The 25,832-nt window shown below is 57.3% G+C and overlaps 6 protein-coding genes across 6 annotated transcripts; 4 read left to right on the top strand and 2 right to left on the bottom strand.

The window, feature by feature from the left end:
• Positions 1 to 178: 178 nt before the first annotated feature.
• Positions 179 to 2,810, top strand: BJ171DRAFT_510119 (ZPR1 zinc-finger domain-containing protein). Its single transcript, XM_053111460.1, has 8 exons — positions 179 to 569; positions 862 to 1,023; positions 1,132 to 1,447; positions 1,582 to 1,742; positions 1,917 to 2,117; positions 2,216 to 2,272; positions 2,394 to 2,446; positions 2,574 to 2,810. Exons 1-8 carry the CDS (start codon positions 300 to 302, stop codon positions 2,683 to 2,685), a joined length of 1,332 nt encoding a protein of 443 aa, XP_052965332.1. The 5' UTR covers positions 179 to 299; the 3' UTR covers positions 2,686 to 2,810.
• Positions 2,811 to 3,302: 492 nt separating this feature from the next.
• Positions 3,303 to 4,618, bottom strand: BJ171DRAFT_425473 (uncharacterized protein; the record flags this gene model as incomplete). Its single annotated transcript, XM_053107721.1, has 2 exons — positions 3,303 to 3,590; positions 3,809 to 4,618. 2 exons carry the CDS (start codon positions 4,616 to 4,618, stop codon positions 3,303 to 3,305), a joined length of 1,098 nt encoding a protein of 365 aa, XP_052965331.1.
• A 2,598-nt stretch (positions 4,619 to 7,216) lies between these two features.
• On the top strand, positions 7,217 to 9,728 carry BJ171DRAFT_510117 (WW domain binding protein 11-domain-containing protein). Its single transcript, XM_053111459.1, has 8 exons — positions 7,217 to 7,314; positions 7,510 to 7,548; positions 7,721 to 7,814; positions 7,967 to 8,052; positions 8,131 to 8,281; positions 8,477 to 8,557; positions 8,684 to 8,989; positions 9,119 to 9,728. The coding sequence occupies exons 1-8, from the start codon at positions 7,279 to 7,281 to the stop codon at positions 9,664 to 9,666; spliced, it is 1,341 nt and encodes a 446-aa protein (XP_052965330.1). The 5' UTR covers positions 7,217 to 7,278; the 3' UTR covers positions 9,667 to 9,728.
• Positions 9,729 to 11,097: 1,369 nt separating this feature from the next.
• BJ171DRAFT_510115 (P-loop containing nucleoside triphosphate hydrolase protein) lies at positions 11,098 to 15,947 on the top strand. Its single transcript, XM_053111458.1, has 15 exons — positions 11,098 to 11,346; positions 11,756 to 11,906; positions 12,032 to 12,106; positions 12,231 to 12,263; positions 12,433 to 12,635; positions 12,766 to 13,096; positions 13,198 to 13,332; positions 13,434 to 13,521; positions 13,680 to 13,759; positions 13,938 to 14,237; positions 14,355 to 14,436; positions 14,626 to 14,759; positions 14,877 to 14,943; positions 15,098 to 15,312; positions 15,500 to 15,947. The coding sequence occupies exons 1-15, from the start codon at positions 11,186 to 11,188 to the stop codon at positions 15,686 to 15,688; spliced, it is 2,244 nt and encodes a 747-aa protein (XP_052965329.1). The 5' UTR covers positions 11,098 to 11,185; the 3' UTR covers positions 15,689 to 15,947.
• Positions 15,948 to 16,678: 731 nt separating this feature from the next.
• Positions 16,679 to 19,945, top strand: BJ171DRAFT_562258 (Metallo-dependent phosphatase-like protein; the record flags this gene model as incomplete). Its single annotated transcript, XM_053113259.1, has 9 exons — positions 16,679 to 16,777; positions 16,914 to 17,070; positions 17,283 to 17,404; positions 17,542 to 17,794; positions 17,923 to 18,056; positions 18,160 to 18,194; positions 18,336 to 18,483; positions 18,617 to 19,154; positions 19,336 to 19,945. 9 exons carry the CDS (start codon positions 16,679 to 16,681, stop codon positions 19,563 to 19,565), a joined length of 1,716 nt encoding a protein of 571 aa, XP_052965328.1. The 3' UTR covers positions 19,566 to 19,945.
• A 476-nt stretch (positions 19,946 to 20,421) lies between these two features.
• Positions 20,422 to 23,726, bottom strand: BJ171DRAFT_148382 (uncharacterized protein). Its single transcript, XM_053105757.1, has 7 exons — positions 23,432 to 23,726; positions 23,035 to 23,300; positions 22,636 to 22,843; positions 22,420 to 22,525; positions 22,107 to 22,260; positions 21,547 to 22,015; positions 20,422 to 21,399 (listed from the first exon to the last, which is right to left on the bottom strand). The coding sequence occupies exons 1-7, from the start codon at positions 23,561 to 23,563 to the stop codon at positions 20,584 to 20,586; spliced, it is 2,151 nt and encodes a 716-aa protein (XP_052965327.1). The 5' UTR covers positions 23,564 to 23,726; the 3' UTR covers positions 20,422 to 20,583.
• Positions 23,727 to 25,832: the final 2,106 nt, after the last annotated feature.

Raw genomic sequence — 25,832 nt, 5'->3', positions numbered from 1 at the left:
CCCACGGCGTCCCTCCTGGCTCGGTCACCACGATTGCTCCAGATCCTTCTTGTCGCAGGGCGGCCTGCTGCGCGCCCGGTGGCGGTGCTGTCTGTCACACGCGTCAGCGACAGACCGCAGCCCGCCTCGTGTTCCCAGCAACCCCACCATTTTTTTTTTTCCGCCGCATCTCGAGATATATCGAGACTCGATCTTGGTCCTGATCGCCGCAACACCAAGCCAGCCACCGCGAGTCCATCGCCCAAGCCCAGTGTCGTCCCTCTCCGTCTCGTCTTTGTCGTATCGGAATATCCTTCGCCATGACCGAGCCACAGCAAGCCGTCGGCCACAACCCGCTCTTCGATCCCATCAATTCGGACAATCCCGTGACCGAGATTGAGTCCTATTGCATGAACTGTGGCGAGAACGGCATTACCCGGCTGCTCCTCACCAGCATCCCGCACTTCCGCGATATCATTTTGATGGCATTCGAATGCCCTCACTGCAACTTCAAGAACAGCGAAATCCAATCGGCTTCAGCCGTTGCCGAGAAGGGCTGCACCTTCTCCTGCCGCATCAACGGCCATGATGTACGTACGTTTCCGCTGCTGTAGTGCTCATTGGCACTCGCCGAGTTGGAGCCAGGCGGCACCGAATTGCGCTGCCCAAACCCCCAGCGACTTGCTCTCTGGTCACCCAGGCTCCCGCTATCCGCGCTGGTTTGCGCGATGCGTCCGCCAGTCTGCCAGCCAGCTGTTTTTCTTCGATACAAGGCCCATCGATAGGTCTGGTGGATGGGCTGGCCCATCGGCCGACTCGCCCATCGATCGACGGACAGCGGATCGACCAGCCGCCTGACGATTCCGTTACGACCTATTGCAGGATCTTAACCGCCAGGTCGTCAAGGCAGACTCTGCTTCTGTGCGGTTCGAGGAGCTTGACTTTGAGATTCCGCCGGACTCTCAGCGTGGTGTGCTGAGCACTGTCGAGGGCATTTTGTCTCGTGCTGTCGATGGCCTCAGCCAGGATCAACCCCAGCGCTTGGTAGGATATCCACGGGCTGTGTGTCGCCCTTGATTTGATCGCATCAGGTGGCTTGGTTTGGCTTGATCTCGACCTTGACCCATCCGATCGACCACCCCTCTGGTACAGCTCCAGGACTTTGCCGTCTACGAAGCCATTCAAGCGATCATTGAGAAACTCCAGGATCTCCGGGAGGGCCAGACTCCATTCACCTTCATCCTCGACGATCCCGCCGGCAACAGCTACATCGAAAACCTATGCGCTCCCAACCCCGATCCGGCGCTGCAGATCAAGCACTACGCCCGCACCCGCGAGCAAAGCGAACAGCTTGGTCTGCAAGTCGAGGAGCCCGATATCGTTGACGATTTCGCTCGAGAGGTCATGCAGTTCGAGGGCAATTGCTCTCGTTGCAACGCCCCTTGCACTACCAACATGCACATGCTTGGTGAGTCCGGAGAGCCCCAGTCGACAGCTGAACCGGTGGCCATATCCCGTGCAACGGATACTGCCCGAGCCCCCGAGAATGGCACGACCGTCGACTCTATCCTGATCCACACCCCTTCCTTCATGCGTATCCAGACATTCCCCATTTCAAGGAAGTCGTCATCATGGCCACTGTCTGTGACGCCTGTGGATACAAGAGCAACGAAGTCAAGGCCGGCGGTGCCATCTCCGAAAAGGGCAAGCGTATCACCCTCAAACTCGTTGACTCCGAGGACCTTAACCGTGACATTCTGAAGGTACAGCTATCGATGCTGTCATTTGCCATCGCTTGCAGTTCCCGCTGGGCGTGGCCATGCTTGCGGGCAGCCGTGTCGAGTGGACCATCCATTCGCTGATCAGTTATTGTCGCGGCCATGGGCCTTTCATGTCGGGACGGAATGACCAACACTCAACCATTGAAACCGCCCCAGTCTGAGACGTGCGGCTTGTACATTCCCGAGGTCGACCTCCGACTCGATAGCGGCACACTTGGTGGTCGGTTCACCACCATCGAGGGTCTGCTCAGCCAGGTCCACGAGGAGCTGGACAACAGAACTCCTTTCATTGATGGTGACTCGTCGGAGGCCAATCGCCGCGAGCGCTTCCAGGGCTTCCTCGAACGTCTCAAGAAGGTAGCTCAATCGAGATGCTGAACCGAGATGCCGAGCCGAGATGCTTTGCTCGCGCTGCGATATTGCTCCTGAGCTTACTGTACTGGATTGCGATACAGGTCATCAACTTCGAGATTCCCTTCACCCTGGTCCTCGAGGATCCACTCAACAACTCGGTAAGTCGATATCCACATTCAGCAGCGTGGATATATCACACTCCTGCTTTGCCCATCTCTGTATCGTTCTCGGATGCCAATGAGTCCACTAACACTCCTCTGGCACCCTTTCCCCTTAAAGTACTTGCAAAACATCTTTGCTCCTGACGACGACCCCAACATGACTATCGAGTTGTAAGTAGCGCGTGATTCAGTCGACACCGGGGAGATAAAACACCCCGCATTGTTTATGCCAGCGCTCTGCACCAGCATTGTGTCTTCACGATGTGGCAATATGATAACCGTGACTTGTTTCTGGCAGCTTCGATCGGACCTGGGAGCAAAATGAGGTTTTGGGTCTGAACGACATGGTCACAGAGAACTACACGAGCACGGGCCAGCGGGCCATTCAGGAAGAGCACGAGGAGGCATAGCGTTCGTGTGGGTTACCGTTTTGCGGGGATTGTAACGCTCGCAAAATGAAATCGGACGCCTGTTTTATAGCTGATCAACCGCTCATCTCTTTGGGTGGGAATACAAATCCGAGGTTCATTCGCTATTCCAGGCAGTTCCACCACCAGAAGTTATGGCGTGCTCGTTTTGATGTGGATGCAGTTGGGGCAGAGCGGTTCAATTGATTGCACAACAGTGGCTGCTATCGTTAACACACAGTTTGGCCAGGACGATGCGTAGCCGATCCTGGACATCTGCCCCATATCACTCGCCCTGCGTTTGCGAACTGGGTAGCCATTGTGGATGACGGATGTGTATTCCCACCCAAAGATGGGCGGCTGATCAACTATAAAACAGGTGTCCCGTTTTGTGGCCATTGTAAACTGATAGCACACGCGACGGCGGTGATGCACGCAGCGTTTGGTCCAGTCGGGGACATTGATCGCCATCACCGAGACCGTAGAGGCTGACAGCCAGCCGCGCCTCTGCTCTTTGTATCGGTGCAGCGTTCGGGTCTGCAGTGCAGCAGCGCTTGTGATATGCCTTACTCTCTCGCTCAGCAGTTACTGTACAGCAACGGGGGGGGGCATGTGGGGCTTCAGCGCGCTAGTGAGTCACTGCTCTTGGTGTTGGTAATCTGCTGCGTTGAGACGCTTGTCTGGATATTTGACCCAGGAGGAATAGCTAGCGCACTCGCCTTTGCAGTGTTGCTGAGGCTCTCTGTTGAGGATGGCGTGGGCTTGATGGGCCCAAAAGACACCTTCTCGGACTTGTTTTTCCAATAGTTTTTGTTGCCTTTGATGTTATCCATGAGAATCTGAATGTCTTCCTGCATGAAGCTGTACCATGCGTCAAACAGCGGCTGTGCAATAAAGTCGATGAACCCCTGCAGAGAGACCGGGTGGATGGAGCGTATTCAGGTGTCAGCAGAATGGCGGTGCAGTCGCAGCAGCTGAGCCTTTGCATCGCGAGCAACACCGATATGCGGTGCTGTTTGTCACGGTGGAGGCTCAGGGCCTGTCCACTGCTGCAGCTCTTCCACTCCACCCCGATCCACACGGATCGCATGCACTTCGCCGTTCCAGGAGTGTGTCTGCGGCTTACAATCTGGCACTTGGGTATATCGGTCGTTTCTCGGTTCATAAACATGGATATGGGAATTCCACGCGACCGCTCAATGTCGCCCTGACGGAAGAACTCCTCCATGATCAGCTCGGTCCACCGCTTTGACTGCTCCAGCGGTTTGGTCGGATTGTTGACGTCGGCACACTTTATCGCCATATTCAACATGATCTTGCGATCGGCCTTGTTTTCAAAATTGAACCCAGATCCAGACATTTTGTTCTTGAACTTGCCGATCCATTCAAAGTGCGCCGCCATATCGGTGGCTAACACCATCGATATCACCATCTCGCGAACGAGCTTCCGCTGGTCGACGGTCATGTTGACAAAGAGGTTGTACTGCTCCTCCTGTGTAAACTCAAGCACAGATGCGCAGTGGAAGTTCTCGAGGACAGAAAGATCGTTGTATCGCATCGTCAGCGCATCGCGGGTCGTGATCAGAAAGGCGTTGTTGACTCCCGGGTGCATGTAGTCGTGGATGATTGGCGCAATGATCGACGCCAGCTTTTCTTCGGGGGTGAGGACACTCCATATTCTGGCGCGGGTGACGAAAAAGTGCATCGAGTGCGTCACATCCGAGGCATGCACGGCGTTGTGATACGGGTTGGTGCCCCGGTACCCGTGCTGCACTTTCTTGAGCCAGCGCAGAAAGATGGGCTCCGGGATATTGAACTGCTCAAAGAACCCGTGCTGGCGAAAGATGCTCCAGGCTATGTAGTAGAGGCTCTGTCCCGAAGCCGTCTCGAGCTGCTCAACGTCAAAGTTGATGTTGTTGACGTTCTGCTCGTACATCTCAAAGAACGGCATATCCGCCGACAGGGTCGCAGTGGTGACGATTTGCGGAATGCTGACGCCCATCGATCCGGCGGACGACTGCTTCGAGACCGTGCGGTGGGCCGTGTCCTGGGCCTTGTCAGCCAAGAGCATATCCTTCAACCAGTCGTGCACATCCGAGTCTCCGGCGTTCTGGTAGAGATTGGGATTGTAGAGCTGGTCGGACGAAAGCACCGTGATGACGGCATCGATTTCGTCGCCAACCCACTGCTCGACGCCGTTCTCCTTGACCTCCTTCAGAATTTGGACTGCGCGCGCAAGAGGCGACTCGAGGTCGATTTGCTTGTCGGTCTTTTGTCGCCGCAGTTGGCGTTTGAGATTGATGTTGGACTGGTACAGCTGCTGCAGATGGTTCTCGCGCTCCAGGAGCATCTGGGCGTTCATCTTAACGAACCGCTCGAGCATCACAAAGCATCCCACGACCATGACGGTTGCGGCAGCGAGCACGCCCTCCTGCGGAACCGAAATCGTGGGATTGAGACCCACGCCGCAAAATGCCGAGGAGCATCCGTTGACGTAGAAAAAGTTCATGCCGACGACGCTCAGGCAGTACGCCACGACAAAGAAGACCGAGTAGTAGATCAGGTGCTTTTGGAGTTCGTTGTGTCCGGACTGGAGGTAGATGATCAAAAAGGAGACGTACCACAGCACCATCGTGATCATGTGTGCTTCGCGAGAAATGAAGAGCAGCAGCACCAGTGGCGGCAGGGATAGATAGAGGGGCGTTACCGAGTTTGGGTTGCGCTTGTACGAGAGCCTCGAGATTTGCAGCACAAAGAAGCAGGCGCAAAAGTAAAATACGCACATGAACAGGCGGATCTGCCGTGCCCAATTGACCGAGGCCACCCCAAGCACGGGCAAGAAAAACATGTAGTGGACACACATCTGGAGCATCACCGGGCCACGGAGGTTGTGCTCCCGCCCTCCGCGCTCATCCCATTTTGAGTATATCGAGGCGCCGTCGGCGGACTGGTTTGCACCCGCGCGCTGTGATATGTGCGAGTGGCTGAACTTCCTGCCGATCAGGTTCACGGAGAGCCCGCTGTCGTTCACATCAACGATGCTGGCGCCCTGCTTGGTCGCCGATCTCGACAGCGAGGAGCGGATAAGAGGCCCGCTCGTGGTCACGACTCCCTGGCCATGAGGCGCTGCGAGCGGTCCTGGTGGAGTGGTCCCGGGCGGCGTAGTGCCAGAGTTGTCGTGGAGGATATGTGACGAGGGGTAGTTGATCTGACGCGTGGTCGACTTTGTCCACACCGCGGGGCGATCGCGAAGCGACATTGTTCTTGAAATATGGCTGGTGCTGCTGCGAGAAGCGCGGTTGGAGGACGTGCGGTGTTCCGGAGAGATCGTATGGTGGCGAATAGGAGTTACCCTGGCAGCTGAGCTGGTCGATAGGCGGCTCTTCCCGTCGATCGACTCGATGCTTTGGTGATGGGAGATATGAATTAGTCGGGCCGGAAGTGGAGCGCTGAGTGGCGATGAGATAAGCGGGACGTTTGGGAGCTCTCCGGGGCTCGAAGAAGTCACAATGTCAAGCGGAGGGTAGTTTTTTTTCCGTGAGAGTCTTGATGCGGTGAGCCGGCGGCGAGTGTTCGATGGTGGGGTTGGGCAAATCGCATGGAATAGTGCAGTCGGCGGCCGAGCCATGCGACACGAGTAGTTGTGATTGCGCGCGTGTGCAGAGAGTAGCGACGGAAGGGACAGAGGCAGTCGTCAGCCCCAGCAATAGCGAGTCGTTAAACTTGCGCCATGGCGGACGCGGGCAGTGCGCAAGCGCACTAAAGCCAACAACGCAGCCAACAGTGCAGCGGACGGCGCAAGGAGACATGAAGATGCATGCTGGCTCCCACCAGACACAAATGCAGTCATCGAGTTCAAAAGTGCTCCCGGATACACCCAGAGCAGGTCTAGCGGAGAGTACTCCGGACGGGGGCACGCAGCCGTGGTTACTGGGTGAAGACACGAAAAGAAGCCCAAAGAGACGCGACGTCCGGGACTTACCTATCCAGAACCAGCTTTGGGGGCATGCACCCACTTGGTTTGCAGCAGCACAGGCACGCAGATATAGAGGTACAGCGATACAAGCAGAAGTGACACTGGGTTTTGCAGAAGCACTATCGCTTCTTCCGTATGCCACTAATAGCAGACCGCAGCTCACGCGCTGGACTTGGTTGCCGCGGACGCAATGGCAGCGGCGGGACGACGGTGATGCCGATGAGGGTCGTGGGAGGAAGGACTGGCGAGATGGTGGTGGATGGCACGGCAGCACGGATGTGGGCAATGTGCGGCCGATGGCACTCCAAAGAACCGACAAAGGGGCAGAGAGAAAGAGAGACAGGTCCCCTCGTGCTCTCCGGGTCAGGGTCTCTGCGGCGGCGCTCTCGGTGTTGCCCTTGGACCAGAGGATGGAGGATCTCGCCCGGCCTGGACGCGTGGGAATCGCTGAGCCGCGAAATCTCCGGCGCGCCGCCCAGCCGGCTGGAGCCGGATCGAGCCATAGAGCACGTGACGGCAACGGATAATTGGGGCAAACACCGACCCGCACCAGCCCGCACCGGCCCTGATCGAGGCTGCGTCAGTCTCCAAGATCGGGCTCGAAGCCAACAGCGCTGACGATGGCAAAGGGATCAAAATCACTCAACCCGACGGACGTAAGACGGCAGTGTAGCAGTGCAGCAGTTTTTGATGTGGTGCTGCGCTGGCGCTCCAGCAGCTTGCCAGCACAACTGCAAATCGAGCCCCAGATCTGGGCGGCCGTGTGTGTGCCCGGAAACAGGCAACGCTCTGGCGGCATCGCCCAGCGCCGCCCTCCGATCGCAGAGCGCTGATCTTGTGTCTTGCTGCAGCTCTACCGCAAGCTTCAGAAGAAGAAGGAGCTCAAAAAGGTGCGTCCGGCGCGAGCATTCGGGCGCTGATCCCTCGAGAAACGGACAGGTTTGGCGGAACGCCCGATCACAGCCAGGATATCCATGCCTGTCCAGAGCGACGGGCAGAGTGATTCGCAGTCTATCCCCACTGAATATGCTGTATGTGCACTCTGCGCTGTGCTGCATTCAGAACAAGGAAGACAGGAAGCGAGGACGATTGGTTTCGGCCGCGCAGAAGGACAGCAGCAAACTCCAGGAAGAACTTGGCTCGCTCCTCCAGCAAGGCAAGACGAAAGCACATCCCCAGTACCTCAGGAGAGCATAGGGCGTAGAGCGCAGAGCACTCTCCAATCTCCTGCTGGCTCCGTCTCGATTGAAAATGGCACTCCCATGCGCCATTGGGAGCTTGGCTCAACCCTATGTCTCCCCGTAACAGATCGCGATGGCACTCTGGACAAGTCCCTGACCGCTCGAAAGAAGGAGCTTGAAGAAGAGTTCGAAGCCATCCAGACGGCACGAGAGGTATATCGGTGGGCATGTTGGCCCGTCGTTCGACTCGTCTTCCTGGAGCAATTGCACTGACGCCGGCTACTCGTATAGAAACTCGGGCTCGCTCGCCAGACGGTCAAAGTTCCCGAAGCACCGGCAAAGCCCCCTCCCAGGGACCCAACAAAGTCGATATACTACCATCCGACTCTGAACCCGTTTGGAACACCACCTCCTGGAAAGCCATATATCGAGCGTACCGATGGTAGGATCCGTCACTCGTCCTCCGTGGCATACCGACTCGTATATCTCATTCGCGTCAATCAGGATGCAGACATTCATTCATCGAGCCATTGTGTCGCTCGGCTATCTCGGCTCGCCTTTCCAAGCACATGAAGCCGTGCACCAGCTTCACATGTCGCTCCGCGTTGATATTAACAGCGTCGCTTTGGCTTTCTAGGCGGTGTAGTTCAAGTCACAACCCTTCAAGAACCCGAGTCTGAGCCCGAGCAACAAACAGAATCGGCACCAGAACCTGTTGGTATGGGCTCGGCATTGTTTCGCAGTGGTGTATGGCATCCTCGGCCTCGCAATGTTGAGGCAGCGCTGCTCGGGATCGATCTACGGCAACGAACGCCTGCAGCTGACACTTTGCAATGCACATCAGTCGAGGAGACAAAGCCACAGCCGCCACCCATCACCTTCGAGGACTTGGATATCCCTCTCCCCCCAGGACCTGCTCCCGATGTTGAAGCGCATGTGTTCAATACCCTGGATCTGCCCGAGATTCGAAACAAGGCCGACTACATGCCGTCTGCCTCCAAGCCAGCGCAGGCTGCAGCTGGTCCGAGTCAGATTCGACCAATGGCGCCCGGCCCCATCCGCCCATTGCCTGCACCATCGTTTCCGAGGCCGATGCAGCCCATGTATCACCCTGGCATGCCACAGTGGAATCCACCGTACATGGGAATGCGTATGTATCTCGATCAGCAGCACTTGATGCGGTGTGAGGTCTGCACATTCCATCCAAGATAGCCGAATGGGCTACTCACTTTCTTATCTAACAACTGTGTCTTGCTGTCACGCCAACTCTCGCGCTCAGCCGGAATGGTTGCTGCTCCCTATATGGGCGGCCCTCCAGGGATGCTGCCATACCCTCCAGCGTTCAATGCATATCCACCGAGACCATATCCTCTGCCCCTCAACGTCCCGGGCTCTTCCCGACGACCTCCTTCACAGGGTCCCATTCGCCCAATGAAGGAAGTCACTATCAGTGCACAAACATTGGCTCAGCGACCTCCACAACTGCCGCCGACACCACGGCCAGCTCCGGCCCCTGGCACCGTTATCTCGGCCGCACCACAAGTACGAGACTTTCAAAAGGAGCTCACATCGCTCGTCCCACCGTCTCTTCTGCGCAAATCAAAGACCAGCGCTGCACTCAAGCCAAGCGCCAGTCTCCCGGCAATGGGCAAGCCGCAAGTGAATGCTGCACCCGACCTCGACGAGGAGCGCGGACCCGAGGTCAAGCGACCGCAATCTCTGGTCGACGCACTTAGCGGATCCCTCCAATCGATTCGCAAGGTCAGAGAGTCCTCCAAGCCCGACGATTATGATGCCTTCATGAAGGATATGGAGGGTCTGCTGTGAGGATTTGGTGCTGACTCACTTTCGCGAAGGCGAACCGGCCAAATATAGCTACTTGCCCAGTGGCTTACTATCGTGTGTGTGCAGAGAAGGGGTTTGGCGCAACAGCGAATCGAGCGACTTGGTTCACGGACCATCTCGAAGCTCTTGTGCCAGCGACTCACCCGGGTTTGCTATTTGCCGTTGGAGCGGCCATTCTGAGTCACACATTCGGTCAGTCCGTGGAATGGCCAGAGAGTGGCACACGTTTGCTCCGTTGCCACTATTACTTCATTACTCATCTTTGGCAATGCGTTCTGCCGAGAATGTCATCCGGGTTTACGCACACGAGTGGACCTTGCCCAGCTGGCAGACGGAGCAAATAGCCGGTCCGGTCCGACACATCGATCTCCGAGTCCCTTCCCTGCACTTCAGTGTCGCTCAGCTGCTGCGATTCCTTGAGCAACAAGGTGTCGCCCCTCGACCGACAGTGCGTGTTGGTTCGGGCGATGCTCCGGCTCACACTCTCTATGAAGCAGTTTGGACCAATACAGGTATGGGGCGAAGTGGATATGGCTCGTGGTGGAAACGCAGTCCATTGAGCCCGCCGGTCAATGTGTACGGTAGTCTCAGCGGATGTCTGTTAGACCCTCAGGACAGCTGGGGCACATACTCTTCAAAGACTGCCTCACTTTCAGAGGCCACCACGCAACATAGTATTCGGATCCTTCGTCGTAGCTTGGAACTGGATGAGTTTCCCGCGATGATCCAGCGCATCTGGACGGCTCCATTCTCTCCGCGCGACTCTCCGTCGGCCATGCATTTCTTCATGGAGAGCGGATGGGACAGCCAAGCAAGGTCTGACTCACAATCGGTAGGTGTTTGGTCCCACCCTTGGCTGACTATGGATAAGGCTTGATGGAGCCTGCATCCAGTATTCATGAAATCGACACGCAACAGAACCGAAAGTGCTGCCAGGAAGACCGTCTTGCGGCTCTGTGCAAGCGGCTGGAGAATCTCGAAGCTGGGGAGCAGCAAGATGTGGCAACGATCAAGCAACGCTACCGAGTCCTCAGAGACACGGTCTTGGTGAGCCTGATTTGCCGAGCACTGCGTCTGGGAACTCGAGCCCGCTGCCTTCAGGACTGGACTGGAGTGGTCTGCTGCTGCCACAATCGCTCGCTCACGGTCTGACGGCTCTGCTTCCTCTGCGCCGCCCTGTTTGCGCAGACCCAAATACAGGCTCTCGACTGATGCGACCGCCGTCATTGTTCGCCCGGCTGGCTCACCATCCCTCACGACTGCATACTCGACGGCCCAACCATGCGCAATCAACAGCCCCGTCGTTCGTTCCAGCCGTGGCAACCGAGCGCAGCGCACGCCACGTGGACGCGCCGCTGTTGGTGGCTTTGCCAGGCCCTTGCCATTTGTTGTCGAACGAGCCTGGCTGTTTCGAACTTGCTCGCCCCAGCATCACTCGCCTGCATCGGCCGGATCCCCGCCTGTCCTATTGCCACCCGCCGCTGCCCGGCTCCGAGCAACCATGACCGACGGCCCTCCAAGAATCCTGAAGATCAACAAATCGCCCAGCGATGCACTTGCGCTGACAAACTGCATCATCGCGAGCCCCCGCGACTTCCATCCCAACAGCAAGTATCTCCTGATCGACCTTGGCGACCGAGGAAACTTTGTCTTCACACTAAAGTAATATAATCTTCCGAGCAACGGTGTGCATCGGTGCAGCGATGGTGTCCCGCTTCGCTGCGAGTTGTCCGCTGCCACGCTACATGGAGTCTGGGCCCTCTCGATCGACTCGATAAGAGTTGGTATCATCGAGCACCAAGCGGCCATTCGTCTAGCGACGATGACGAGAGATAACCCTTCACCCAGCGGTTTCCCCGAATCTGGTTTCGGAAGCGTCTAACATCCTCGGTCTGTCTGCTTTATTTGTGAATTGCAATTCTCCTGGTTGTGGTCGGCCATAACGCTGCTGTGCTGGGACGACTGGCGTCCTGCGATGGTCGCCATATCAACATACCATCAATAACGGCTTCTGCTCCGTCGATCCCGCCGAACAATCTGCATCTCCTCACCGACGATAATGGGTCATCAGGGTGGTGGATGGCTTCCCCGCTGGAGAACTTGGAACGACCCTGTTCCACCGCAAGTTTGCCTTCCTTTCCCTCGCACAGGAGGTTCGGGCGTTTGCCTACAACCCCTTCGCAGAGAACCTCAACTGCTATATCGGAACAATCACCCTCGAGGTATGTTTTGCGCTGATATCTCAGCCAGCCGCAACCAGAGCCAAACAAGAGCGCAAACGCGGTGCCGCTCACTCAAGATCGGCATATGAGGCGATCGATAACCCAGGCCTCGACTTTGCTCGCAGGTCTCGCTCTTCAAAAAGGGGCTCCAGCTGAAGGAAGCATTCGATACCAACGAGCTCCAGTCAATCTTTATCCGAGTGAGTCTCTGCTCTCCGGAATGCACCACTGTGAACCACATCCCTCGCTACCGATGCGGTCGAGTTGTCTTGCATCATATCCTGACTCGTACCCGTTTAACGACGCCGTTGTTTGGTGTCCCAGAATTTCAGCCAGCACTATTTCACCCGTGGTCAGGTAAATTCCCTTGGATGACACTAGATTGCAGCGTGTGTGTGCACTCGACAAGCGTCGGAGTAGGATATCGCCATCGGCGTATGCTCGGTCAGATCCCAGTTCCCCTCCTGCTGTGTGTGCTGCCCCGCCAACTAACCCTCCACTTCCATCGTGTGACCTCTGGACACAGTCGCTCATCTTCGACTTTCATGGAATGAACCTCATTGCGACGGTTATTTCACTGGATGTCGTCAACTTTGAGGCCCTCAAGAAAGGCGGCGGTCAGACGCAGCAAAGCCAGGAAATCATGCGTGGTATTCTCATGGACAACTCATCCGTCGCCTGGACTAAAGCCTCGGACTCGACCATTATGCTCAAAGGAGCACAGACCCGGTGCGTTGGACGAGCTGATGGCTGTTGTCCGTATTGCTGTCGATCAAGCAGCAGCGGGCAGTACACAAGCATGCTAACGGCCATCCGTGCTCGTCCTCTCTCTCCCCTTTGACTCTCTCCTATCTACCAGTGCCCCGGCCAATATGCTGATTCAGCCTGATTTCAAGTTCGAAGATATGGGTATCGGTGGTCTCGATAAGGAGTTTGCCAACATCTTCCGACGTGCCTTTGCCTCGCGCATCTTCCCGCCCCATATCGTCGAGAAGCTCGGCATCCAGCACGTCAAGGGCATCCTGCTCTACGGACCACCCGGTACCGGTAAAACCCTGATTGCCCGCCAGATCGGAAAGATGCTCAACGCCCGTGAGCCCAAGATTGTGAACGGCCCAGAAGTCCTCAGCAAGTTCGTTGGCGAATCCGAAGAGAACGTCCGCAAGCTCTTTGCCGATGCCGAGAAGGAGGTAAGTGTCGCCCACCAACTCATGGTCAGCCAATCGGAACAACACGCCGGCTCCAGTGGCGATAGTGCTCACTCACCCGGATTGGACTCATGGCTCTGCAGTACAAGCAACGAGGCGAAGAAAGCTCGCTACACATCATCATCTTTGACGAATTAGATGCAATCTGCAAGCAACGTGGCTCCAAGAACGATGGAACCGGCGTCGGCGACTCGATTGTGAACCAGCTGCTTTCCAAGGTACGAGGCTGCACGAAGCGAACCAAACCTGCCCACTGGTCGCAGCACCAGACAGACTTACTGATATCGGCACTAACGAGCATGCCGCATCGGCGCCGCAGATGGATGGTGTCGACCAGCTTAACAACATCCTGATCATCGGCATGACCAACCGTAAAGACATGATCGATGAAGCTCTCCTTCGTCCCGGTAAGCCAAAGCGACGTTTGGACAGCGCAGCTGCCCTTTGCACCAGCCATGCAACTTGCCTGTCGCAGCTCCTGTCTTTTGTGCTGAGCATTTTATCCTCCCCATCCGCTGCCCGATGCTACCGTGGCGGTTGTGTGGGAACTACGTCGCGCCTCCAGGTCGCCTCGAGATTCACACAGAGATCGGACTGCCTGACGAAAAGGGTCGATTGCAGATCCTCAAAATCCATACTACCAAGGTAAGTGGATGGGTGTGGCTGTGTATCAAGCTTCTAGCATCTGGCTGGCTGCTCTATTGCTCTTTGTCCAGCCGGTCTTCTAGTCTGTGCAATGATAGCACCAGAGCCACGATGCTCGCTCGCCTCAACCCGAAGCACGAGTCCTGATTCCCTATACACTCGCGCATATCCTCAACAGATGACCAATAACAACGTGCTGGATGGCGACGTGGATCTCAACGAGCTGGCCAACCTGTCCAAGAACTTTAGTGGTGCCGAGATAGCGGGCTTGATCAAGAGCGCAACCTCATTTGCCTTCAGCCGACACGTCAAGGTTGACAACATGGCCCATGTTAGCCAAGACTACGAGAACATGAAAGTCAATCGCGCCGATTTCCTGCGTGCCCTGGATGAGGTCCACGCCTCGTTTGGTGTGTCTGAGGCTGAGTTCCAGACCTGCATCCAGAACGGCATCATCAAGTTCAACACCAATGTCTCAGTAGGTGGTCGATGCAGCCGCTGTCAAGATCGGCGAGAGAGGAGGCGCATGGCTTGGCGATGCTCAGAAGGCCCATATTCTGACAGCTGAACCACTGAATCATTGAATGCGTTTTAGCGAATCCTGTCGGACGGCGCTCTTTTCGTCGAGCAAGTCCGCAACAGCGCGCGCACACCTCTTGTCAGCGTGCTCCTGCACGGTATGCCACGCTTGCTGCTTACGCCACTGGTTATGCTCGAAGCAGGCGTGTGGGCCCATGGCTTTGAGCTGCTTCATCTGGACAATCAACATCAGAACAAGCGCTGTGAGGGTGCACACCCAGCTCTATGCCGTGTAGTCGTGTGCCAATCTCATCTGACTCGATGCTCTCTGGCTCTTTGATCGATAGGTCCGTCGGGAAGCGGCAAGACCGCGCTGGCAGCATCCATTGCGATGGCGAGCGAGTACCCCCTGATCAAGTTGATTTCACCAGAGCAGCTCGTTGGGTATTCGGAAAACGCAAAGAACAACTACATCACCAAGGTATGCTTTCTCGTGCCAGCACTGCTGCTGTCGCTACTGCTGCTACTGTCGTGGTGGTTCCCTGACATACGGCGGTGATTTCTTCTGGATGGCGGCATCCGATGGGCGACACAACAGGTGTTTGATGATGCATACAAGTCGCCGCTCAGTATCATCGTGATTGATGCGATCGAGCGTCTGCTGGGTAGGCGTGTTTTGCATCGTGCATCGTGCATGGCGGATTGTGTTTGGGCTGCCGCGGAATTCACCCACAGAGCTTCGGCCCTCTTGGCCACCAGATCGAATGGCAGCCAGCACTCTGTCCTAACTCGGTGCACCGCGATGCTCCAAACCGCCAGACTGGGTGCCCATCGGACCCCGCTTCTCCAACACCGTCCTGCAGACCCTCCTGGTTCTCCTCAAGAAGCAGCCGCCGAGCAACCGCCGCCTCCTGATTCTCGGCACGACTTCGCAGCGACATGTTCTGGAGCAGATGGACATGGTCGACGCCTTCAACTCCCAGATCTATGTGTCGAACGTGACGGATCTGAGCTCTGTTGACGTGATTCTCAAGGTACGTCTGTCTTTCCGCTGAACGACCGACCTCGGCTGATGCGGGAGGAGAGCGAGATGGCGGGACCGAGTCGCGGCTCTGTTGGAGATGCATCTCTGGGCAGCAGTGAGAATCAAAGCACATGCATCCCCGACTGATTATTGTGTCCATACAATCGTGCTGGCTCCATTGCCATGCCCACGAGCAGGAACTCGAGCTGTTCTCCGATGCGGAGCGAAACCAGGCACTCCAGAGCCTGACCAGGGCCGGCTTGGCCAACAAGCTGTCGATTGGCATCAAGAAGCTCTTGATGATGACCGAGATGGCCCGACAGGACATCGATAAGGTCGAGAAGTTCATCAACGTCATCACCGACGAGGGCCAGAGCTATGCTTGAGTGCCGACCGCTGCCCCGATTGTCCCTGGGACCCTCATCCGCCAGGCCCATTTGGATTTTCCAGGGACTTGCTGCAGGCATGCCCAGGCAGCGGATGCAGCAGGTGCAATCAGATGCAATCGAATGCAATCAGATGCAACACGCCTTGCAGCATTCTCTGTAGCAAGCGAGGTTTCTGGCAAGAGGATGAGCAGCGCATGCCCCAGGGCACGCAGTGGGGAAGAGCATCCTCCTGGGCAAAGAAGCAAGACACCGGTCGACACACCCGTGCCAATCTTGGCTGGCATACAGATACAGCACAGCCAGCGCACAGAGCGACGTGCGACGGCCCTGGCGTGCGCTGGATCGGCTGCCCCCGCTGGCCCATGCGTGCGTTCACACGGTCGTCCATCACACAGTCGTCCATCGCCAAAGTGTACATCTGCGACACAGCCGCCCTCCCCACGGCCCAGCCCCACCCGCATAACGCCGCGTGCTCTGTCCTCTGGCGGCGCTCTCCCTGCGCTCTCCTTGCACTCCAAGACACAGCCCAACCCAGCCGGGTGGCATGCACTCACCGCCAAAGTGCTGGATGGGGCGCGTGCATCGGAATCCATCCTTGCTGTCGCGCGCCTCGCTGTCCTTCAGCCGATGCTTCCTTGCCCAGATCGACCCCCTCAACATGCACATCCCCACCACCACCAGCATGCCGGCGACCAGCAAGGGGGGGCTTGCCATGAGCGCCGATGGCCCGCGACAGATTTGCTCTTTTGTGCTTGGCTGCGCGGCTGCAGCGCTGACTGTGCTGTTGCCAGAGAAAGGGCGCGCAGAAATTCCATCCGAGAGCACGAGCGCCGTGGGCCGGCGAGTTTGGCCATGTCCTTGCCCACCCGCCCTGAGCTTGAGCTTGCGGGGATTATAAGTACTGCCGCTGCCCCCGGCTCCTGTCCGCAGACTCTGTCGAGAACTGCCCAGGACGCCGGTCTCCCTGCCCATCTCGTCTCTGCCACGATGAAGTTCACTCTGCTGGCCACCCTGGCCCTCGCCTCCAGCGCCCTCTCGGCCCCCTTTGTCATCTACAAGCGCGACGACACCTACGCCCCCCATAAGGTGTGAATGATTGCCAGTACTGTCTGGGGATCTGCCGGGCACCTCCTGCCTGGCACCTCTGCCAGATCGCTTTCGCAAGCCCGGCCTGGTACCAGCAGCCGACCGTCGCGCTTTCTCACATTTCTGTTTCCGCCAGTGCGTTCCCCAAACCTCTGCCACTGTCAGCGCCTCTGCCACCCCTTCTGCCACCCCGGTCGCCTACCCCAAGAAGGTCACCATCCTCCACACCAACGACATCCACGCCCGTCTGGACCAGTTCGACAACAAGTACGGAAGCGACTGTGCCCGCAATGGTGAGTGTCCTGTCTGAGTGTCCTGTCTGAGTGTCCTGTCTGCTCCGCCGTGAGAACCCCCAATGGCGAGTGGGAGGATCCTGCAAGAGCTTTATTCCGCACATCTGCACCCTCGCACTCTCATCTGCCCGGACTTTGTCAAGGAAAGTGGGCCCGCGCAGCGAGTCTGCCACTGACATGCGCACTGACTCGTTTCTTCAACCGCCTGCCAGCCACCACCGGTGCTCTGACCGCTCCCGACCGCTGTGTCGGTGGTGTCGCTCGTATCAAGCGCACCGTCGATGACATCCGTGCCAACAACTCGCACACGCTCCTCTTTGATGCCGGTGACCAGGTGAGCCTCAAACCCGTTTCCGTTTGGCCAAGCACGCATACACATCACATGCTCTGCAAGCTCTGCAAGCTCTGCAGGCTCGTCCGGGATGTCGGGTTGGTGCTGACTCTCGTCTCCTATACTTTTGCCGCACCCAGTTCCAGGGCACTCTGTTCTTCACCGTCTTTGGTGGCTCCAAGTCCGCCGAGGTCATGAACTCGATGAAGTACGACGTCATGACCATCGGCAACCACGAGTTTGACCGTGGAGAGCAGTACGCCGCCGAGTTCTTCAAGAACCTCACCTTCCCCGTCGTCTCGGCCAACACCAACCTCGACCAGGCCAAGTACCTCAAGGCTGCTGGTGTTGTTCCCTACACGATCATCAAGAAGTACAACCTCGGCGTCATCGGTGAGTATTCTGGATGTTGATGGGGTGGATAAACACCCAAAACCGATAGGCTCGTGTCTTCATGCACATTTGCCTTCGCTAACTTTGGTTGCAACAACCGCACCGCCGTCCTGCACCAATACCGCCAGGCTTCATCACCAACACCACTGCCTCCATCACCAACAACCTCGGCATCGACTTCCCCGACCCTGTCAAGCCTGTCCAGGCCGTCGTTGATCAGCTCCACGCCCAGGGCATCAACCGCATCATTTGCGTCTCCCACGTATGTGTGGCGCAGGGGCCTGTCGGGTTGACGGCTGCAATCGCCTGTGCATTGTTGGCAGATGACTCACTCATGCCATGTCTCTGTCCGCACCGTGCCACAGAACGGATATGCCGATGACAAGTGGCTCGCTTCCCAGTAGGTATCGCTGCTAGCCAGCTCTACCTCATTTAATCCAACCACCAACGGTCGTCAGCCACCAGGTCTACCCTCTTCGCTACGTGATCTGTTCGACTGACGACCAACCCATCTGACACCACTACTCTCCCGTGACACTAGGACCCACGGCATCAACCTGATCGTCGGTGGTCACTCGCACTCGCTCCTCCTCAAGAACCTCTCGCTCCCTGGCGTCGAGGGTGCCTACCCCAGCCGCGTTACCAACCTCAACGGCGATGACACTTTCGTCGTCCAGGCCCATCGCTACGTGAGTCCTCGGACCCAAGACTGCATGTGGCAACTCGATTGGCCGCATCGACGGCCAGCTTTCCGTGGCTAAGGCTGACCTGGCCTGACCTGACCTGACCCGACTGCACTGCTTTCTCGCTTGATCCATCCAGGGTGACTATCTCGGCAAGATCGACATCGAGTGGGACGACAACGACCACCTCGTCTCCCTCGTCGGTGATCCCATCTACCTCACCCAGGACCTGCCCGTCGACAAGGAGCTCGCCGGCAAGGTTGCCGACTGGACCAAGGCCTTCAACGTTTTCACCTCGACTGTCTTTGGCGTTGCCGATGGCGACTTCACCCAGACCGGCTGCTACAACGGCGAGTGCTCCCTTGGCGACCTTGTTGCCGACTCGATGCTCGACAGCGTCAAGGACCAGGGCGTCTCCATTGCCATCACCAACGCCGGTGGCCTCCGTGCCTCGATCCCTGCCGGCAAGGTCACCTACTCGACCGTCCTGACCGTCCTGCCCTTTGGCAACGTCCTGGTCAACTTTGACTACACCGGTGCCCAGATCCGCCACATGCTCGAGCGCGCCTACATCACCCAGACCGATGTCAACAGCGGCCTCGCTCCCGCCAACGACGTCATGATCAGCCCTCCCCAGTGGGCCGGCATCAAGTCCACCCACGACTCGACCCGCCCTCGTAAGTGAATGTGCTAGCTGTGGGGCGAGTGAGTGTCGATGGGGCTGTCGATGAGGCGGCAGGTTTGCCTGGTTCTTTCTGATCTGCCCTATCCCGTTGGGCCGCGGATGGTTGGCCGGTTCACTGCTTGCTGCTCACCAATCACCGCCCACTTATCATCAACCACCATCCACGTTTCCAGCCTACCAGCGCGTCCTCACCCTCCAGGTCAAGACTGACGCTGGCTTTGTCGACCTTGACGACACCAAGACCTACAAGATGGTCTGCAACGACTTTATGATCACCGGCGGTGACCGCATCATCGTCCCCGGCATCAAGGACTTTGTTCTGGGCAACGTCATGGCCGATGTCCTCGGCGCCTACATCCAGAAGCTCGGCCACGTCGCCCCCGTTCTTGAGGGCCGCTGGTAAAGCAAACACACCAGCCACATCCGCTCTGTAGCTCTCGGGGTCCCCTCTCGCGGACGAGAGTGGTAAAAGCCATTGAGCGAGGGTGTTTGCCTGGCTCTGGCCTGTGTTGCAGTCCCGCTATGATTCCTCTCTTTCCCGCTACGATTCTACTGTCCACCCACCCATCCACTCCCACACCCGCTCTTGGTGCCTTTGTCGCCCACCCCTTCTATCCTCACAGCCCTGTGTCTTCTTTATGCCGCTTGTCGTCTATGCCTATACTGCTATGTGTTTGCCAGTTAGATAAGGCAATTATCCTCCATATATGGCCTGCTTTGGGCAGGGAGGTTAATCCGCTTGCACAATAAAACGGGAGATAACTTCTTCTGTTTTGAGATCAATCACCTGATGACCGAATGTGGCCGGATAACCAATCCCCCTTACCGCATTCGAGACACAAGCGCCAACGTCATGCTGATGCCACACCGACTATTATGCTGACAATTACATCGTGTCCGTTGGAATATATGGCATCCTCGAGGTTGCGATGGTGTGCTGTGAAGCGGAAAGACGGAGACAGACATGGCTGTATTCAAGGCGATGGATCAGCGGGAGAATATACGTCGTGATATCCAGTATGAGAGCACGACACTGTCGGTTGGATTTTTTCTTTTCAGCTGGACAAGGACAGGTTTTGGAACAGCCTGAAGACTGAACGAGGAGCTTCTGACGGGGACATTCGCGATGTGAATCAGTGCAGCGCTAGCACAGGCTATGAGGAGCAAAATAGCAGTAGCAGGCCAAAAACAACAGCAATGACAAACAAGGAAGCAGTTGGCCGACGTGGCCGGAATGATGAGACTAAACAGAATGCATCACGATGTGCTGTTCTTGACGAGGACCGCGGTTGTGCAAGCAAGCAAGCAAGCAAGCGATGGGCCCTGCAGGACGAGCGGCTTGCTGCTGTGTGCATGCCAACGAGGGCGAGGTATGTGATATCCAGAGCGACGTGGTTTGGTTTGTGAGGCTGTTGAGGGTCTCAGCTCGGGCGATGGCCATGCGGACGGGCTGCCGTGTCGGTCGTCGGCAAAGTATGGGGTTCACTGTGTTTGGCAATCGCTTGCTCACAGCGCTGCCGAAGATCGTGGATGACGCATTCGGGCAGTCCGCTCCGGTGCAGGACAATCAGCGGGGTATCCTTGCTGACCAGGCGGGAGTTCAAGCACGCCCGCAGCCGCAAGACCCCGTTGGCGCGCTGTCCCATGAGACAGAGATACTCGCCCAGCTCAAACTCAGCAAAGAGCGCCGCCATGGTGACAAGTGGGTCAGGTTTGGCAGCGGTTCGTGTGGGCAGCGTTTGGCGCTCGGCGCACTTGCTGAGATACTCCACAGCCTCACGTTGGAGAGTTTGCTGGATTTGGGTTGGTGGACGTCCGGTGAGTACCGGTGACCTGCCGCCTATCTGAGCTGATGGCTTGTCTGCCTGAGCCGGCGAAATGCCACTCTGGATCGCGGGTGAGGATGCGTTCACGATGGGGTCCAGTGCCATTTGAGCGATTGTGAAAGGCAGAATGCTGTACTTGGCGATGGCGCCGCGCACAAGCGACCAGATAATTTCGTGCATTGCGACAAACTCCAGACTGCCTGACGAAGAAGCAGCATCGCGCGCTTTGGTGCTGAGGCGACTAACGGCTGCATAGAGTGCTTGGGTTGCCGGCGACCGAGATGGATCTGAACAGGCGTACTCGAGGTCTCGTCGGAGGTAAAGTGTCAGAAACAGCCACAGTGGCGAAACGGTGCGAATCTTGGCCTCGTTTTCAATCTGTCTTGTGATCTGCAGGAGGTGCTGCAAGCACTGGCGGAGCCCATGCAAGCGGAAGTCGACAAACCGAGTCAGTATGCCGATACAGACAGAGGAGCACATCGAGAGAACAAAGCATTTGCTTTCTTGGGGTTGATGGGATGAGCTCTCTTCACACCGTGCAAGTCCATCGGGCCGTACCTGCAGCCGATAGCTCCGTCCTGGAGTGTTGTTGAGGGACCGGTGAGTGCCTTGAAGTGCCCGCGATTGCTCCGACAGCCTGGAGGCCACTGCGAGGCTCGGCCGCTCCAGGCTGCCCTCGTGGTCTGATCCTCGGTCGTTGGGACTGTCCTGGAGCAGCTCGGTGATAGACAGGCAGCCACATAACAGGATGCCGACGAGTAGCCATGTATCAACGAAGCCTATCGACTCTGTATGCGTGGATGCCGCCGATGGCTGAGGTTGATGGCTCTGACGCCACAGCCTCGAGAGAATGTCTGCGGCTCCGGCCCAGTTGCCTTCGATGACCAGCGACACGGCATACTCGATCCGGAGCAGTTGGAAGCCAGGATGCTGGTGGGCGAGTGCAGCAGTTACCGGCACCTGCTGCGACCAGTTTCCATGGGATCGATCGAGTTGAGCGAGCATGTGCTGGACGACAGGGCCTGATCTGGTTATCCGAAGAGCGTGCCCAGGGTCAGTCGAAGCAGAGAGCAACCCCTCCTCTTGTACACCCCGACAACGCAGCAGAGTCCACTCACGGGAAGCGTCTCTCCAGGTAGGCACGCATATCAACGAGGGAGCTCTCTTGGACTTTGCTGCTACCACCGATAGACGAGAGCCTGTTCGTCGCGAGAGACATGCTCCGTCCATGGGATACATAGTGCTGGATGAGCAGCACGGCGGCCACGGGAGCTGGGGCGCGGTGAGAGATGGGAACAAAGGCGATCAGAGTCAGTATGATCGAGAGGACAAGGCCAGCAAGCACACAAGCTGCAGAGTCTCGATGAAAAGTACAACGGAGCGAGAATGGCGCCATGTCTGCGCGGTGAGATGAAGGAAAACGGCTCGTACCTCGGAAGCTATTGCCATGAACAGCCTCGTTCATCAACCCGAGACCAGCACCTACGTTGGCATTCACTCCGATGTTGCGAAATGACACCGAAAAGGACTCGCCGAGCTGAGCGAGATGATCAGCGAGATTGGGTCGGGATGAGCGATGGCAAGACCGAGGAAAGTTGGACCGCCGATGACGACCGGCGGTTGGCATGCGATCAATCGAGTACGTACAATCGATAGCAGTATGTTGAAGAGTCCTATGCCGCACGACACAGAGGAGCGCACCGAGTCCCATGAAAGCAAGTACTCCTGGGCGGCTCTGTCGAAGCGAACGTGCTCAACGGGCCGGCGCTGGGGGTTGCTTGGCTCGTCGTGAGGTCGAATTGAGGTGATATCGTGCCAAAGCTGCGAGTAAATGGTCCACGCCTTCCGCAGATAGCTTTGGGTGATGAAGGATACACAAAACAAGGTCAATCTGGTGCCGCCGAAGCGATCCACGCAACGCAAACATAGGGGTGTTCAGGCCATCGGGCGCCGGTGCATCACCGTAGCTGCACATTGATCCTCGCCAACCACTTGAGCGGTTACATGTGATATCCGGCAAGCACTGGCAAACAGAGATATGCTTACTATGCTCCCTTGATATCGCGACCGTCCAGGACCTGGTACATCCCCTTGATGACACATATATCTGCCAGACAGCACTGGGAGTCGGCGCGAGTCAGCTGCATCAAACTTCCATCTTCATGCGCGTCGTGGCCGGTGGGCTTTTGGAACGACGAGAACCGCCGTCGGGTGGCCAGAAAGGAGCCGCTCAGGCTCGATGACGGCGGCGATGAGACTGGAGTGGTTGGGGGCGACGGGCTGGAGGGCCGAATCGGCAACCCGGCTTCAGCCTTTGACAGCGATATGAGAGTGCATTGGTCAGTTGCGCTCACTACCGGCAGCGACCTGACAACCGCTCTCGAGTGAGCGAGGAAGCAAGCCCAGAGACCGCACCGGCATCGGCGGGAGCGTGAGTGCATACCGCCAATCCATTGTCGAGAAACTTGAGGATAACGGCTTCTGAAACGCCGACTTGGCTCCGTGCGCTCTGCTCGCACTCGGAGCTCTGAGTCAGATAATGCTCTATCACGAATGTCTGGAGCAACAGCCGCATGTTCGTGTTTAGGAAGTATCACCTTACACTGATCCGTCGAGCGATTACTCCGCGATGGAGATGGAGCAAATTGTCAGGAGCCATGCGGCAAAGCCAGCGTACCTCAGCATAATGCAGCGCCGGACGTGGGAGTAGCCGGTGAGCCGATTCAGTCGAGAGTAGAGTCCTGGCCGCAGCGATATCGCCGCTCCACATGAGTTGGATGGCATCAAGGACATAGCCTTAGCAGTAAGCAAGCGGTGGAGTGCTGGTTTTAGTTGCCGGAGGTAGTCGCAGCACTTGATTGTAGATCGCTGTCGACGCTAACAGCCATGATAAGCGACAACGGTGTGGGCCCCGTTTGACCAAAGGCTTACCGGGTGGTGGTGGGTGTGAGTACCCAAGAGCATCGAGTGATTCAAACGAGTTTTGGCCCAAAGCAGTCGTGGCATCCTCGGTTGACGACGATGGGACGAGCTCGAGATGCCCGTCGGGATAGTCCTGCGGCGTCGAAAATGGCTCGGTGCTGCTCGAGCTTTCGGTGATGGAGGAAACGGTGTCCAAGACGGCGGTCGGATCGGGGAACCTGGAGGGCTCGAGCTGCCGATAGCTGGACTCGGACTCGAGAATCGGGTAGACCAGCGAATGTGCTGCAGGGGGCGTGGAGAAGACAGCAGAAGCGATTGCTATTGACTCTGAGTGGTTCGGGGATGTGTCGGTATTGGCAGGGATGGGCGCAGACGACTCCAGCTGAGGCCGCGGCAGAATTGGGTCCAGATGGCTAGTGTCGGCGTCGTCGTCAGTGTCCATGTCGCTGTCGACGATGATATCAGTGGGAACGTGGACAAGCAGAGCAGCTCCAACATGATCGGCATCGGCGTCGGCTTCGGCTTCGGCTTCGGTTGTTGAGCAGGACGGGGCTGTGCCGAATTCTCGGTCGGTGAGGCCAGCAGACGAAGGCGAATGGGTGGTGTCGTCCGAGACAGGGCGCTGGTCGTCCAGAGGAGGAGCATCTGCGAGGATTGAGGCGGAATCGATCCAATATCTGCTGTCGACGACGACGATGGCGTGCATGTAGATGGCCAATTGGCCGCAGGTGGCAAAGAAGGACCAGGCGCTCAGGATTTCGGCACCCAGGCCGGAAAAGGTTCCAACGAGGGAACGGACAAAGATATATGAGATGCTCGCCTGGCGGAGGGAGAAGACAGGAAGATATGCAATCTGATCAGCGGGCGCGCCGTTGGGAATCGACTCGGACGACGCATTGCTCGGCCTTTGATCAATGAATAAATCCACCAGGTGTGTCTGTCCAGCGATGCGTCATGGCCCCGAGCAATGCGCTGGCGCTGGTTCAGAATGCTCGGCCAAGGCGACCATGACACACTTACGCAAGCGAGGGCGATCGGGAGAGGCATTTGGGTGGCCCATGGCACACGGAACAGTATCCCGACGGCGAGGACCGACCGGAAGAGGAGCAGGACGAGCATATCCCAGTGCCGCAGCAACACCGAGCCGAGGGTGTAGAGCAGACACTGGGTGTCGACAGCGAGCGTGGATGTGCCGATGATCACGACGACGAGCAAGTCGATGACGGTGAGGCTGGCGAGAGACGCCCGAGGAGAGGGTGCATGATCAGGGAGGGCGAATGCGAGCAGCGGCCGAAAGGAAGAGGAGCCAGAGGCATGGTGAGCTGCATCGTGGGCAAGGGAAGGCGATTCTGTCTGGGCAAGCAGACGAGTGTGCTCATCGGCCATGGCTGGGATGCGCCGCGACGAGCAGCGACGAGCAGATGATGATGATGATGATGGTGATGGCAGAAGTGGACAGGCCGATCCGGCGGATGGGACGAGGGCCAGCCGGGCAAGGCAAGCGGGTGAGCGAGCGAGCGAAAGCCGATGGACGACGGATTGGACAGTGCGGCGCTGATCAGGAGGAAGAAGTCCGGACGAGCAGGAGGGCCGAGCGGCCGAGTTGGATCGCATGGACGGATGGTTGAGTTGGATCGCATGGATGGGTGGTTGAATGATATTGAACGACATAAGGGTGTGTTCGAGTCGACGCTCATTCGCATGGAATCCGTCGACGGAATGTATCAACGCTGGATGTATCAATGCTGGATGTGCATTGACCTATGGCATTGCAATACACCCAATATCGCATCTGATATCACATCATCATATCCGGTGTCACCCCCAATATCACATCGCCATACTCGATATCGCATCCGATATCACATCATCACATCCGATATCACATCATCACATCCGATATCGCATCTGATATCACATCC

The sequence above is a fragment of the Polychytrium aggregatum genome, assembly GCF_025602895.1.
Source record: "Polychytrium aggregatum strain JEL109 chromosome Unknown BJ171scaffold_25, whole genome shotgun sequence".
NCBI classification, from domain to species: domain Eukaryota; kingdom Fungi; phylum Chytridiomycota; class Chytridiomycetes; order Polychytriales; genus Polychytrium; species Polychytrium aggregatum.
Note: the sequence above shows the minus strand (reverse complement) of the source record. Positions and strands in the feature narration are given on the sequence as shown.